Source organism: Salvelinus fontinalis, chromosome 21 (assembly GCF_029448725.1).
Source record: "Salvelinus fontinalis isolate EN_2023a chromosome 21, ASM2944872v1, whole genome shotgun sequence".
Taxonomy (NCBI): domain Eukaryota; kingdom Metazoa; phylum Chordata; class Actinopteri; order Salmoniformes; family Salmonidae; genus Salvelinus; species Salvelinus fontinalis.
Window position 1 is genome coordinate 41089187 of NC_074685.1, and position 15695 is coordinate 41104881.

General features: G+C 44.1%; 1 protein-coding gene and 1 pseudogene across 1 annotated transcript; one reads left to right on the forward strand and one right to left on the reverse strand.

Annotated features, from left to right (window-relative positions):
• Positions 1-259: 259 nt before the first annotated feature.
• On the reverse strand, positions 260-5600 carry LOC129818897 (tumor necrosis factor ligand superfamily member 15). Its single transcript, XM_055875220.1, has 4 exons — positions 2540-5600; positions 2368-2410; positions 2194-2235; positions 260-1738 (listed from the first exon to the last, which is right to left on the reverse strand). The coding sequence occupies exons 1-4, from the start codon at positions 2744-2746 to the stop codon at positions 1308-1310; spliced, it is 723 nt and encodes a 240-aa protein (XP_055731195.1). The 5' UTR covers positions 2747-5600; the 3' UTR covers positions 260-1307.
• A 4561-nt stretch (positions 5601-10161) lies between these two features.
• Positions 10162-13634, forward strand: LOC129818280 (uncharacterized; annotated as a pseudogene).
• Positions 13635-15695: the final 2061 nt, after the last annotated feature.

A 15695-nucleotide genomic window follows, 5' to 3' on the forward strand; every position in this document is an offset into this window, starting at 1 on the left:
ATTCATTATGTTTTAGATCAGAGGGGAAAGAGTAATCCATTTAACTGCAGTGTAGAAACATCTTTCCATTACACACACTGTGACCACATCCACTGACTAAGAAATTGAAAACTTCCAGGGATGATGACACAACCTTTTCAGGCCAGGATTCACACTTAGGAACCCACGCACAGGGATAGTTCAATTGTCATCTATCCAACTTTCACTGCTTTGCCTCAGGTTTCTCTTTCATTCAAGGAAGAATCCCAAAGTAGAAATATGTTTTTTACAGAAATTAAATACTTTATTCACAGAAAGGTCAATATAAAGTGTTTACTTGGTAACATATTTAAAAGGATAGTTCACCCAAATTACAAAACTACATATTGGTGTCCTTAACATGTAAGCAGTCTATGGACAAGCGAAGATTTCCTACAGGGGAAGGAAACGAATGTGCAATTTTGTAATTTGGGTGAACTATCCCTTTGAGGAGCAGTTTTAACATAAAATCTACCAAATGGTGCCTCCAGACAGAATAACATAAAACCTATGAAGTGGTGCTTCCAGACAGAATAACATACAGTAAAGGGAGTTTAATACCTTTCCCTAGGGCTACGGCCACACAAAGATTTTGTGTTAGAAAATTGCTTATTGAGCCAATGGGTTTGTATGGGAGTAATCCATTGACAGGTGATGGACAACAGAGATGTGTATGCAACTCTGAAAATAATTTACTTGCGTTTTTGAGGGACACAAAAATAAAAACGTCATATGTCTGTAGTGGCTGTAGCACAAAACTCATGTGTTAAATTAGGCAAAAGTTTGAGTTAGGAATTGACCCCACTCTATAAAATCATAATAAGTTATTTAATTTAACAACAATTATTGAACAACAATTTAATTCATCTTGATCAAGAAAGGAAATGTGTAGCAAACAGTATGAAATTAATGTATGAATACATTCATATTGTACCTTATTTAACAAGGCAAGTCAGCTAAGACCAAATTCTTATTTACAATGGCAGCCTAGGAACAGTGGGTTAACTGCCTTGTTCAGGGGCAGAACGACAGATTTTTACCTTGACAGCTTGGGGATTTGATCTAGCAACCTTTCGTTACTGGGCCAATGCTCTAACCACTAGGCTACCTGCCATCCTGAAATAAGGTCAGCTTTGTCAGAAGGAAAGCCTTAACTAATACCTGCAATATTATTGTATCCACAAAATGTGCCTTGAAACATGCACTGGTCCTACTAAAAGTAAGCATGGAAATAAATAATATAAATCCACACAGACTGCATATTTTTGGAATAGACATGTTCTCCTTTTCTAGAGGAGAAAAGCACCAATATACATGGTAGTCTCTGCTGAACAGTCAATCAGTTCATAATTGTCTTCATTAATGGACACCCTCAGGAGGTCCCCTTCCTCCAGAGCAACCACCTGTCCCGTGTACACAGTCCTCGCTCCTCTCCTATTGTCTGGTATGCTATCCTTGACTTCCATGATAGGCCAATCATCTGGGTATCTATTTGAGAATTTCCAGACTTTCAGGCTAAGAAAATGGATCTCGCCAGATACCTTGTCTTTATCCGGCATTCGAAAGTTGACCCCTACGTAGACAAAGTATCGGCCTCCCTGAGGGACAACCAGAGCATGCTTCTTCTCATCATAGGTGAAATGTTGCATGTGTACCAAGCCAGTTTTCTGGTGTTCCCATTGGATGTAAACTTCAGGCACGGAGTTGCACCTTGATGATGCTGGAGGTAGTAGAAGATGGAGAGGATCAGAGGAAATATATAAACGATTGTGATTCTGGAAATATATCCACTTGATATTCAACACACAAAAAGCCAACATTCCTGACTGCTGCCCTTGCACAATATTAGCACAGCTCAATGTGCACACTATAGCCTATTTGCAAACTAAACAGGAAGTTTGATTAGGCATGTGAATAACACCATACCCATACACTAGGGATTTCTCAGTGATATCCAAAAAGAATGTGGTTCCTAAAATAGAATCATTAAGGCACATCTAGGCTACATTAGATAATACAATTGTATAACAAAAATAATTGGTATAAATCAGCAAACTTTTTTTTTTTTACAAAGTTGCAAACCCACACATCCGGTCCATTCACATGCAGGCATATATATATATATATATATATATATATATATATATAATAAAAACACGCTTTACTAAGACATACTTGTCAGGTGAGCGTTTGGCTTCAGGTTCTGTTCTTGACGATCTGGTAGGAAAAAGAAAAAAACAATCAGCGCATGCTTGCTTTACGCTGCTGATAGAAGCGCCTCTCGAGGCTTAAATCATAAAATCAAAGGAATGTACTATGGAAGCCATATCATACGAAATAGTTGCATACCTATAGCTTGCTGTCGTGAGTATTCAGCTGGTTTGAATGAATCCTACAAACACAAGTTAATTATTAATGGTCACCCACAGTAATGAAAGTTAAAGTTCCATTAAAATCCAATGCTAAAGCTCTCCGGCAGTTCTGTGCCCCGGTAAAAACATATGGATGTCGCATTGCTTACCTTCTCATTGCAGTCTCTATTCACACGCTGCGTAAAGACAAATACAGCCGCACAGCCCAGAACCAAGAATAACGTGACAAGACGCAAGCGACTCTCCTGTCGCTTCATTTCTTGACAGTGTTTGAGCAAAAGAACAACAGACTCTTGCTGCGCAATTGAAATCACCGTATCGTGAGGAATCTCGCTGTTTCTTGCACACTTATCCATTTCAAACCACCACTACGAAGTCTAAAGTAACGTTTTATCTTCTTCATGAAATACATCCGAATTTATAGTTCTTCTACCGCCTACGCGACTCGGCTGTCAGTGCCTTTCCCTGCACATGTGCCCCGGGAAAATCCCCCAAGTCTTGCATTAACAGACTATCCCTCATGCTGCTATAAATTACCACTCTCAAATTAATCGACAGAGCTGTGGGTGTAAAGGTAGTATTTTATCATGCGCAAATTAAGGCAGTTCAATGTAGACAAAATAATTCGTAACATCATATGCTTTGCAAGTTCATAACATAATGTATGAAATGTAATTCGTAACATATCATATGAAATGGATGATGGACATCCACAAATGAATGCATACCTTACCAAACGTAACATATACTAATTGGAGTGTCCCGGATTTATGTTTACTATGTTATGTCTACCCCTGAGTCCAGGTTGTGGTGGTAGGTTTTTACAGTACCCAAAACCAACTGGGATTGTATTTGACCATGGGGAAAAGGCTACTGGGTTTAACCAAATTGTATGTTATTGCACTGTGCAACATTTTATCAATATTTCTGATCAGTGGCATTGAATACTAGGAGCAAAAAGGATAGTGGTCTACTATGGTAATTGGGTATAGAAAACAGAAGTAAATCGTTGGACTGTTTCGTAAGGGAAATGTACACACATGGCAACTCAATATATTTCATGTTTTGTTCGATGACAGCTCCTGAGACACAAACAAATAACTGATTTCCTCCACCTACTGATCACAGTACCCTTGGCAAGAGAAAGTGTTTACATGGAGGTTTTATGTGGGTGTGAATGTAGCCTACATGTTGTGTCAATGAAAATCTTCAGTTTGTGGTTATAAGGAGAGAGTGTGTGGTTGTGTGGGAGAAAGATATCTGTTTAAACAGCTACCTAGAACCGGTTTGTGTGACGCAATAGCCAAAGGTGTCATCCTGGTTTATGCTATTTGATTTAGTATTAACATTTTATGTCACTGATGTTTTCCAGCTTTTGTATTGGTGTGATTCAAATGTTGTTCTGTTTAGTTTGCTGTAGGGTCTTTTATTTAACCTGGTAAATTGACTGAGAACACATTGTCATTTACAGCAACAACCTGGGGAATAGTTACAGGTGAGAGGAGAGAGCCACTTGTAAGCTGGGGATGATTCAGCAGCATGAGGGCCAGATTGGGAATTTAGCCAGGACACCAGGGTTAACACCCCTACTCTTACAATAAGTGACATGGGATCTTTAGTGACCACAGAGACCACATCCCATCCAAAATACAGCACCATATCCCAATCACTGACCCGGGGCTTTGGGATATTTTTTTTTAGACCAGAGGAAAGGGTGCCTCCTTCTGGCCCTCCAACAGCATCTGGTCTCCCATCCAGGAACTGACCAGGACCAACCCTGCTTAGCTTCAGAAGCAAGCCAGCCGTGGGATGCAGGGTGGGATGCTGCTGGCCAGGGTGATTCCATTCTGAATGCAAAAAAGGACCATTTAGACTTTAAGGAGAATAACAATGTGTGCTTATGGGACTACAGCACTACTACTGAGTCCCACACAACCCCTTTTCATTTGAAAAACATTTCATGTGTAGCGAAATGGTTCATGTGAATGTGATTTTTGGACCTGTATGAAAACCATTTATAGACAAAGGTGACCCATATACTATGAAATCCATATCCTTATCACAGGATTGTCAAACTAAAATGGGTTGCATTTTTTATGTGTTATCTAAAGTTATCTAAAAACATGTTTAATTTTGTATATCTTTTTCTGTAAGCCAGTTATATTCTAGACTAGAGTTTTGCTAAATTGGTTGCATATTGAGTTTTGCCTGGGCCAGCTGGCTGGGTGTCATCTTTATCTGGATCATAGTAGTAAAGAAAAACATACAGTAAATACATGTATCTATCTGTATATTTCACTTTAATAATAACTCTGTATGTTAAAAGGGAATTTGAACTAATGACATCACTTGTACAATGGAAATACAAACAGCACTTGCCATTCCAAACGTGAATCTTAACTACATCCTAAGGACCAGTTGAAGTGGACAACGTCAGAGGTGATTGTTATTAATGATCGTAGAGTGATGGAAAAACACTGTTAACTTAGCCACAGTTGTCCAAAGGAAGTGACAGTTGGCTGACATCTGACTATCATACCTTTCCCAGTGTTAAACAATTAACATGAAAGGCAAAAGAAGAGCCTTGTTCTTAAAAATAGCCCAGTGTGGCTGGCTATAATAGGGTTGCGTGGGTGAAGACACGCTGGTGGGCGTGTATGTCTGCCTGTATCTATAATGTCTGCCTGTGTCTCTACTCCAGCATGGGTGTTCCCCTCTGGTGTACTGCACATTAGGTCGCTACAGACAACGCCATCTCTTAATTCTCATCAATCATTGATATATGGACAGTTAAGAATGTAAGCAGCACCTTGTGACTATTAGTCTTATAGAGAAAGCTAGACTAACAACTTTCTGCAATAACACTGCAACTCAATGCCATGAACGACAGTTGGCTTAAGATCTCAGGGAAGGTGATATCACTGATGTACTCTAGCCAACAATCTATTGTTTCACCTCCACTACATGAACCGCCCTTTGACGTCCTCCTATTCCTCTGAACCTCAGCGGCCGGGCAGGGTCTTCTTGTTGGTGTTTTTTTAAATTCTTTATTTAATCAGGGGACAACAACATTGAGAGCATGGTCTTATTCCAAAGGGTGCCCTGATCACAACAATACAATGTAAAACAAAACAACAACATTTATGAAAAACATTTACAGTCCACAGCTACTAGGTCCTCAATTAACACCCTTAACTGCCCGAGTGGCACCAGAACATCTAATTGTAATGAGTCCTGCAAATTGTTCTAGCAGTGAGGCGCATTAAAACTAAATACGGATTTACCTAATTCAGTGGGGACCTGAGGAACCTCAAGAGTTAACCAACCCTATTTTTATACTTCAACAATGAAGATAGGTAAATAGGAAGCTTGTGTAGTAGAGCTTGGTAAACAAAAAGGGAATAGTGACGTGATCTACGGGACTTTAATGAAGACTAACCAAACTTTTGTTACAGGATGCAGTGACTAGTATTAAAACTGTCACCTGTGATAAAGCGAAGGGCGCTATGGTAGACGGCATCCAAAGGTTTAATAGTAGTGGCTACTGCATTCTGGTAAATTGTGTCACCATAGTCAAGAACTGGCAGGAAAGTTGACTGTACAATCTGCTTCCTGCTATTCAGGGAGAGGCAAGCCCTATTTCTAAAAAAAGAAGCCCACTTTAAATCATAGCTTTTTAAGTAGCTCATCAGTATATCTTTTTTTAAAGTTAAATCCTTGTCAATTCAAAAGCCCATATATTTATAGACTGGAACCCGATCGATTGGAGAACCATTCAATTAATAAATAGGTAGTCCATCAACAATTTTGCCAGAATTAGAGAACAACATATATTTAGTCTTGCCCACTGTCGTAATGTTGGTATCATTAATGTGACGACTGCTGTTTATCAAATAATGAACTATGTTTATAATTACCTGATTAAATTAATCAGGTAATAATTAACTCAGTAACCTGGGGCACCATGGGTAAAGTTTGTTTTAATGAGTTTCCATTTCCCAAATTAACTCAAAAAGAAAACCAGCCCCGTCGCGGACCAGGATGTCTTGCTCCCAGACAGACTAAATAACTTTTTTGCTCGCTTTGAGGACAATACAGTGCCACTGACACGGCCCGCTACCAAAACCTGTGGGCTCTCCTTCACTGCAGCCGAGGTGAGTAAAACATTTAAACGTGTTAACCCTCGCAAGGCTGCAGGCCCAGACGGCATTCCCAGCCGCATCCTCAGAGCATGCGCAGACCAGCTGGCTGGTGTGTTTAAGGACATATTCAATCAATCCTTATCCCAGTCTGCTGTTCCCACATGCTACAAGAGGGCCACCATTGTTCCTGTTCCCAAGAAAGCTACGGTAACTGAGCTAAACTACTACCGCCCCGTAGCACTCACTTCCGTCATCATGAAGTGCTTTGAGAGACTAGTCAAGGACCATATCACCTCCACCCTACCTGACACCCTAGACCCACTCCAATTTGCTTACCGACCCAATAGGTCCACAGACGACACAATCGCAACCACACTGCACACTGCCCTAACCCATCTGGACAAGAGGAATACCTATGTGAGAATGCTGTTCATCGACTACAGCTCAGCATTTAACACCATAGTACCCTCCAAACTCGTCATCAAGCTCGAGACCCTGGGTCTCGACCCCGCCCTGTGCAACTGGGTCCTGGACTTCCTGACGGGCCGCCCCAAGTGGTGAGGGTAGGTAACAACATCTCCACCCCGCTGATCCTCAACACTGGGGCCCCACAAGGGTGCGTTCTGAGCCCTCTCCTGTACTCCCTGTTCACCCATGACTGCGTGGCCATGCACGCCTCCAACTCAATCATCAAGTTTGCGGACGACACTACAGTGGTAGGCTTGATTACCAACAACGACGAGACGGCCTACAGGGAGGAGATGAGGGCCCTCGGAGTGTGGTGTCAGGAAAATAACCTCACACTCAACGTCAACAAAACAAAGGAGATGATTGTGGACTTCAGGAAACAGCAGAGGGAGCACCCCCCTATCCACATCGACGGGACAGTAGTGGAGAAGGTGGAAAGTTTTAAGTTCCTCGGTGTACACATCACGGACAAACTGAATTGGTCCACCCACACAGACAGCGTTGTGAAGAAGGCGCAGCAGCGCCTCTTCAACCTCAGGAGGCTGAAGAAATTCAGTTTGTCACCAAAAGCACTCACAAACTTCTACAGATGCACAATCGAGAGCATCCTGTCGGGCTGTATCACCGCCTGGTACGGCAACTGCACCGCCCACAACCGTAAGGCTCTCCAGAGGGTAGTGAGGTCTGCACAACGCATCACCGGGGGGAAACTACCTGCCCTCCAGGACACCTACACCACCCGATGTCACAGAAAGGCCATAAAGATCATCAAGGACAACAACCACCCGAGCCACTGCCTGTTCACCACTATCATCCAGAAGGCGAGGTCAGTACATGTGCATCAAAGCAGGGACCGAGAGACTGAAAAACAGCTTCTATCTCAAGGCCATCAGACTGTTAAACAGCCACCACTAACAAAATGGGGATTTAGAAAGAGAGAGTGCAAGAGAGAAAAGCACACTTGGATACATTTATAAACTTTGTTTAGTTTAGCCTGACACCTTGCCCCGAACTGTCGCTCTTATGGGTCAGAATATAATGATATAATTACTTGTCGAAGGTCTCCATTGGGCTCTCTCTTCGTGGACTGAGTTCCGCCTTCTCCTCTAATGGCGGCACCTCTTTCATCACCGGGTGTAAGTCTTTGATTGTCCACACGATGTCAGTGACCTTTCTCTTCGTGGTCTGTTTCCTCACCCTTGTTCTGTAAGAGGGGTCTTCTGAGGACGGCTAAACAGCCATGTAAATGGTTCCAGCGTGGGAATGAAAGCAGTGTAGACACAAGATTCCTTGGAGAGAATAACCGGGTGGTCCTGCTTGAATTCACCTTCTAAGATACAGATACAGCTACTTAACTGTAGCATTGATTGTTAAGAGGTTACTTTGCCTTCTTCAACCTTGTGTTGCGTTTTGGGGTTGCGACTAATTGTAGACCTTGCCTGCAGCGCGTGGTCATCTAGTCTGAATTGTAAATTCTTAACTCACACGTTTTATACCTTCGGGTCAGAAAGGGCCGTTTCTGTTCTCTGGGGTGTATCTAGTTACGAGGCAAGGTATCACAATATACTTTGATCTCATTAGACAACAAAATTTAACAGTTCACTTTTACAAAAACATTCTCTTTTGATCTGGACATTTCCCACACAACGCACAGTATGCAAACATCATGTAAATATTATGAAAACTCTTCAAGTTACAATGTTTTCATTATAACTGTCACGCCCTGACCTTAGTTATCTTTGTTTTCTTTATTATTTTGGTTAGGTCAGGGTGTGACATGGGGGATGAATGTGTTTTGTCTTGTCTAGGGGTTTTGTATGTTTATGGGGTGTTTTCTAGTCTAGGTATTTGTATGTCTATGGTTGCCTAGATTGGTTCTCAATTAGAGGCAGCTGTTTATCGTTGTCTCTGATTGGGAACCATATTTTGGCAGCCATATCCCATTGGGTATTTCGTGGGTTACTGTTTATGTCTAGTTGCCTGTGTCTGCACTTTTGTATGATAGCTTCACGTTCGTTTTGTTATTTTGTATAGTTTGTTAAGTGTTCATCTTCATAAATAAATAGAAGATGTATTCATATCACGCTGCGCCTTGGTCCTCCTCTCTTCATCCAAACGACGAACGTGACAATAACATTGTCCTTTAACTTTCCTAACATAACAAACATGACAAAAATGTTCATATTACATCTATCGTTATTACCACCGTTTTGGCTAATTAAATATATTGTCCCAAAGTCCATTTAGTGCATGTTACTGTTCTGAGGTAGATTCTCCATAGGCCCACACAAACATTCCAATCCTCCACACTGAGAGGACAAAGGATTCGTCTGCTACCTTAAGATTTACAATGGGTGTGAGGTGTCACCCCCCTCCCGACTACAGTTTACAACTGCCCATGGGGACAAAGAGTTGTGTGGTCAGAGGTTCTGTGGTTGTGGTCTAGTTGTGTTATGGTTAGTAGCTGTGGTCAGTAGTTGTGTGGTTGTGGTCAGTAGTTGTGTGCCGCGGTCAGAAGTTGTGTGGTTGTGGTCAGAAGTTGTGTAGTTGAGGTCAGTAGTTGTGTGGTTTTAGTAAGTAGATGTTATTAATTAACAACCTATTGTTAATTGCTTAATTGGAGGTAAAGAACAGTGCATGCTAATTGATACCGGTTGTACCTGGTCTTCTGTTCAAACATTATACCCACTCACTAATAAGACGCAAGCTTTCTCAGGGTCTCGGGAACAATTATGAGAAAGCCATTAACTGTCCCACTGGATGTTTACTGGGATTACCAAAATGTTACCCATCAATTCCTATACAACCCAGAGTGTTCCATAGGACTGATGGGAAGGGACCTACTCTCCAAGCTCAGATGCTGTATCTAGGGGACATGGAAGAGCCAGTGGACAAGACGTACATCTATTGGCTCAGACTCCTGGATTGCGATCCAGACTCTCTAAGAGTCTGTCGAATTTTCCAGAAGTGGAAACCATGGATACAGACACTGAAGACTTACTATCCCCCCGAAGAGCCCCCACATGTCAACCATGAACTACTCCCGAGAAAAAGACGATATATACAATGAGGCATGGTATGAGGATATGGTTGACAGGTGGCCTATTGTTTTCAGCCATCACATATATGTGCTTAAAGAACTGGTGGCTGCGTCTTGCCTCATGAATGATGGAGATGTGGATCTGGTCGAAAAATGGTTCACATTGGACTCTGATTCAGCACCACACGTTACGTTACTTGTTGGTTTCGGCTACGAGGCCCGTTCACTGGGTCCCGCAATCAAAGTGGCTGTAGACCTAGCCTGGACTGACACCAGTTTGAACCATGTATCCACTGCCTTCATGGGAGATCATCAGGTATGGAGGATAAGGATTAATGAAGAGGACACATCCATCCCGGAGGTTGCCAGAAGAACCAGGTTTCATGGACGAGAAATGACTGATCATCCTGACACTGATAACATGCTCTCTAGGATTCCGGACCAGCTGTGGACCACCAGTCCAGAAGATGTGGGTCTGGTAGATGTGGAGCCTATTAAAATCCTGCTCAAGACTGATACTCCTGCCCACCTTCTTGTCTACAGGCCTCAATACCCTTTGAGTGAGGAGAAGGTGAGAGGAATTGAACCTACTATTGCTGGGTTACAGAATAGTAGTGTGCTGTTCCATACTACGTCACCTTGGAATACACCCATTTTACCTGTTAAAAAAAGGAAGTACGGGTAAGTGGAGGATGGTTCAAGATTTCAGGCCCATAAATTATGTTACCATTCCTGACGTGAGGCCTGTCCCCGATCCTTACCTGGCACTGCAGAACATCTCCCCAACACAGGACTGGTTCTCCGTTATAGACCTGGCCAACACATTCTTCTGCATCCCACTCCATGAAGACTCACAGCCTCTGTTTGCTTTCACCTACCAAAATCAATGTCTTACTTACTTACTCCAGGCTGCCAATGGGGTACCGGGATTCGCCCGGAATTTTCAATTCTATCCTGAAGGACCACCTGGAAGAACTCACCTTGCTAGAAGGGGTCACCCTTCTCCAATACGTTGATGACCTGTTGTTGGCCGCGCCAACTGCTGAGACCTGTCTTCAGGCAACCGAGCTCCTGCTCAAACATGTGGCTGATAAAGGATACAAAGTTAAACGAGAAAAAGTTCAATGCTGCAGAAGAACCGTTCAATTCCTGGGAAGAGTTCTCTCTGGAAGAGGTCAGGCGGTGTCATCAGCCCAGATGACTTCTATCCTGGAGCACCCAAAGCCCACAACTGTACAACATCTCTTGTCATTCCTTGGACTCACTGGGTATAGCAGAACCCATGTACCAGAATACTGCTTGAAAGTTGAACCACTCAGGGCCATTCTCCGAGAGGCAGGTAACAGGAACCTCACAGCCAAGCTCACTTGGACCACAGAAGCCGAAGCTGCTTTCATTGCACTGAAACAAACCCTTGCCCAAGCTGAGGCTCTGTCCCTGCCTGATTACACCATCCCATTTAGGTTGGATGTTTCTGAACAGGATGGGTATGTTCATTCCATCCTTTATCAGAAACAAAAGGGGGAGAGAAGAGTGTTACATTACTACAGTGCACAATTGGACAACATTGAATGTGGCCAAACGGATTGTGCAAGACACATTGCTGCCCTGTCTAAGGCAATTGGTAAAACTGCCCATATCGTAATAAGACACCCTCTAGAAATCAACACAGATCATGGAGTGGCCGCCTTTATTGGCTCTAAACTGTTCACCCTATCGAGCAAAAGGAAATCAAACATCACAAAAATGATCACGGCCAAACACATCACCTATGTGACAGAGGTGACCAACATGACTGATGGGATGGGGAACGGGGAACCACACATTTGTGAGGACAGGGCAGCAAAACAAGTAAAGGTCAGGATGGACCTACAGAATGTCCCATTGGAAGGAACAGCAGAGACCCTGTTTACGAACGGCTGTTGTTACAGGTCACAGACACCAGGAGAAGGTAACATAGCATCATATGCAGTGGTGAAGCAAGGAGGAATGGCAGGAACACACGAGGTGGTAGAAGCAAAGAAATTGGACCCATCTGAGGCCTCAGTCCAGTTGGCCGAACTCAGAGCACTAAGGAGAGCACTGGAACTGAGCAAAGGAAAAATAGTGAACATCTACACAGACTCTGCATACGCCCACGGCATTGCACACATTGATGGCCCACAATGGATGAGGAGGGGCTATCTGACCAGCTCGAATGAACCCATAAAACACAAACAAGAAGTACAGAGATTAATTGAATCAATCCAACTACCAACAAGTGTGGCCATCATGAAATGCAAAGGACACAGCAAGGAGAACACAAAAATCAGGGAAGGAAATGACATGGCAGATCAAGTGGCCAAGGAAGCAGGTGGCTATACTACCCAACAGATGATACAACGGACTGAAGAGACACAAGATGAATTAACCATAGATACTGTGAGACAGTTACAGGAGGCAGCAGACGTGTATGAACAAACTGTGTGGAAAAGACATGGAGCCAGAAGAGACCACCAAGGAATCTGGAGATCCCACAATGGGAAAACAGTGGCCCCCATTAAGCTGCTCAGATCAATGATACGGGAGGAACACAACAAAGCACATGGGGGTTGGACGAGCGTGGCAAAGGCCCTGGAAATTGTGTGGTGGCATCCACACATGCAAGACATGACAAGAGAAGTTTCAGAAAGCTGTGAAATCTGCCAAGGTTATAACAACAAGGTTTCACTGGGAGCAGTGATTGGGAGTTTTCCCATACCAGATGCACCTTTTCAGGACATATGCATTGACTTCACAGACATGGGACAAGACAACCGAGTAGAAAGGAAAAGATACCTGTTAGTGATGGTGGATAGGTTCACCAGGTGGGTGGAAGCCATTCCAACTGCAAGAGAGGATGCTAAGGCAGTCATCAAGTGGCTAAGAAGGGATCTCATTCTAAGATTTAGGGTCCCTCGAATGATTCGATCCGACAATGGGTCCCACTTCAAGAATGAACACCTGAATGAGGTCGAGCAGGCATTGGGGATCACCCACAAGTTTGGGTCAGTATATCACCCCCAATCTCAGGGCCTCGTAGAGAGGGCCAACCAGACTCTGAAATGAAAAATGGCCAAAATAATGTCAGGAACTAAGCTAAAATGGGTAGACGCGTTACCTCTGGCTTTAATGTCCATGAGAAATTCACCAGGGTCAGACACACACCTTACACCACATGAATTGTTGACAGGGAGAAGAATGCCAGGTCCACCTGCTGATAACATGAGTTTGCCTAGACTAGACATTGCTAAAATCAGATACACAGACTACATGCAGGCTTTAACCTCTCTGTCCAAACAGGTGGTGGAGGTCCGCACTCCTGCAGCTGAAACCACAGACGAGAACAGAGACATCCTGGTGGGAGACTGGGTGAGAGTGAAAGTGCATTCGAGGAAGTGGACAGAGCCCAGGTGGAAAGGCCCGTTCCAGGTGAAAGAGGTAGCGAGCCACTCCCTGAGGGTAAGCACTGAGCATAAAGACACGTGGTACCACCGAACTCACTGTGCCAGGGATTCAGCCCCAGGAAGAACATTAGATCAAGTAGGTGAAGCCCTAGCCGAAGTACAACCATAGGATATGGGATGCCCAAGCTTCCTGTTGATCTCCATACTGTCAGGGCTAGTAACCCACTCTGCAGGGAGCATAGTTATCACTCTAGAGGAAGGGGAATCTCAGGTGCTAACTTTAGAACCTTGTAAGATATGGGCATGGAGAAATGGAGCAAAAAGGATAGGGGATATCTGCCCAATACTCACACCAGGGAGCGGCAATACATTGGTGTCCTATGCAAGACAACGACCGACTTATCTGTGCAATGGAGAGTGGTGTCCCTATTGGGACTACATGATAACTAATGTGGGGGAGTTTTGGGAGTGGAGGAGAGGTTACCCATATAGTATTTGGGATCCCACTAAGATGGAGAGATTCTCAATGATTTGGAAATCTCCCGGAAGGAACGTTTGTAAAGGTGATGAAATCCTACTAACCATTAAAACCATCCAGCTCTCTGATACAGGAACATATACCCTCGGACAGGAAAGGTCTGGGGCTGACACGATGGCGTGTTTTCTATTAAGGTACTGCCAAAACCACAGAGGTCCCAGATGAGCCAGACCCAGACACACTCCTCCACCACTCCAAACCCGAGTCCCACCTCACCACCCAAGCTCTTCAATCCAGTACAGGTAGTAAATGTAAGGGACATATCAGACAGTGACCAACTAGGAACGGAAACTGGTTATGAGGGAAGGGAGAACATGTGGTTAGCCTATATGAGATACACTGCCAAAACACTTAATATGAAGGACTGTGTTGTTTGTGTGCATGCTAGACCCATTTTGGCTACACACCCTTTTGCCCTAAGCGGTGGGGAGGGCTGGATGTGCATACTGGAAGGTTTCTATCATAACTAGCCAAACTCGACCCTATGTAAAGCTCTGGGTCTTGTGTTCCCAGAAGTCCCCCCTCAGAAGGCACCGTGGGGGGTTAAGGTGGTCTTCCCGGGTGGCGCAGTGGTCTAGGGCACTGCATCGCAGTGCTAGCTGCGCCACCAGAGTCTCTGGGTTCGCGCCCAGGCTGGGCTGGGTTCGCGCCCAGGCTCTGTCGCAGCCGGCCGCAACCGGGAGGTCCGTTCGGCGACGCACAATTGGCATAGCGTCGTCCGGGTTAGGGAGGGTTTGGCCGGTAGGGATATCCTTGTCTCAGTATGTAAAAATGTAATAAAAATGTATGCACTCTACTGTAAGTCGCTCTGGATAAGAGCGTCTGCTAAATGACTAAAATGTAAAAAAATGTAAAAAATGTTAAGGCATATGGGGGAAATTACAGCTGTATCACGGGTACGGGTAGGGGCATAAATTATGGGAGGCTCCCCGTTGCTGACTGCATGACCAATGTTACCATTAATGACACGTGGCCAGTAGAAGGGTTGAACCAAACTAAAGGTGTTGCTGATGTATGGTGGATGTGTGAACCTGCCAGGCGATTGATCCCCATGTTAAAGGGAGACTGGCAAGGCACCTGTGCGTTGGCCAGCCTAATTACGCCATTAACTATTATTGAAGTTACAGCTGACCAACTCCTGGGAACTGCTCATGATTCAGAGGCTCGGGACCGATCCAGGAGGCTGCAGAAACGTGAAGCTCCTTGGTCTGAGGGTACAGATAATATCCACACCAATCTGTTGGGGGTCCCAATAGGGGTCACCCACGAATTCCAGGCATTAAACAAGAATGATGGGCTGTGGCATTTGTTGCCCATTATTTGCCCAGCTATTGTAGATGCTAAACAGACGTCCTGGATTAACTACATCTACTACAACCAACAACGGTTCGTTAATTATTCCCACACCGCCCTTACAGGGATGTCTGAACCGTTAAAGGCTACCTCCCGAACGAGTAGACAAAATCGATTAGCCCTTGATATGATTCTTGCCAACCAGGGTGGTGTTTGTAAGATGTTTGTAGAACAATGTTGTACGTTTATTCCTAACAATACCAGTCCTGATGGGAGTATTTCCAAACCACTGAGTGGCTTGGACAAGTTATCGGTGGAAATAAAGGAGTTTGCAGGTGTGGCGGAGGGTGGACTGTACCCCTGGCTGGGTGGTTGGTTTGGTAAGTACACTGCATTAAT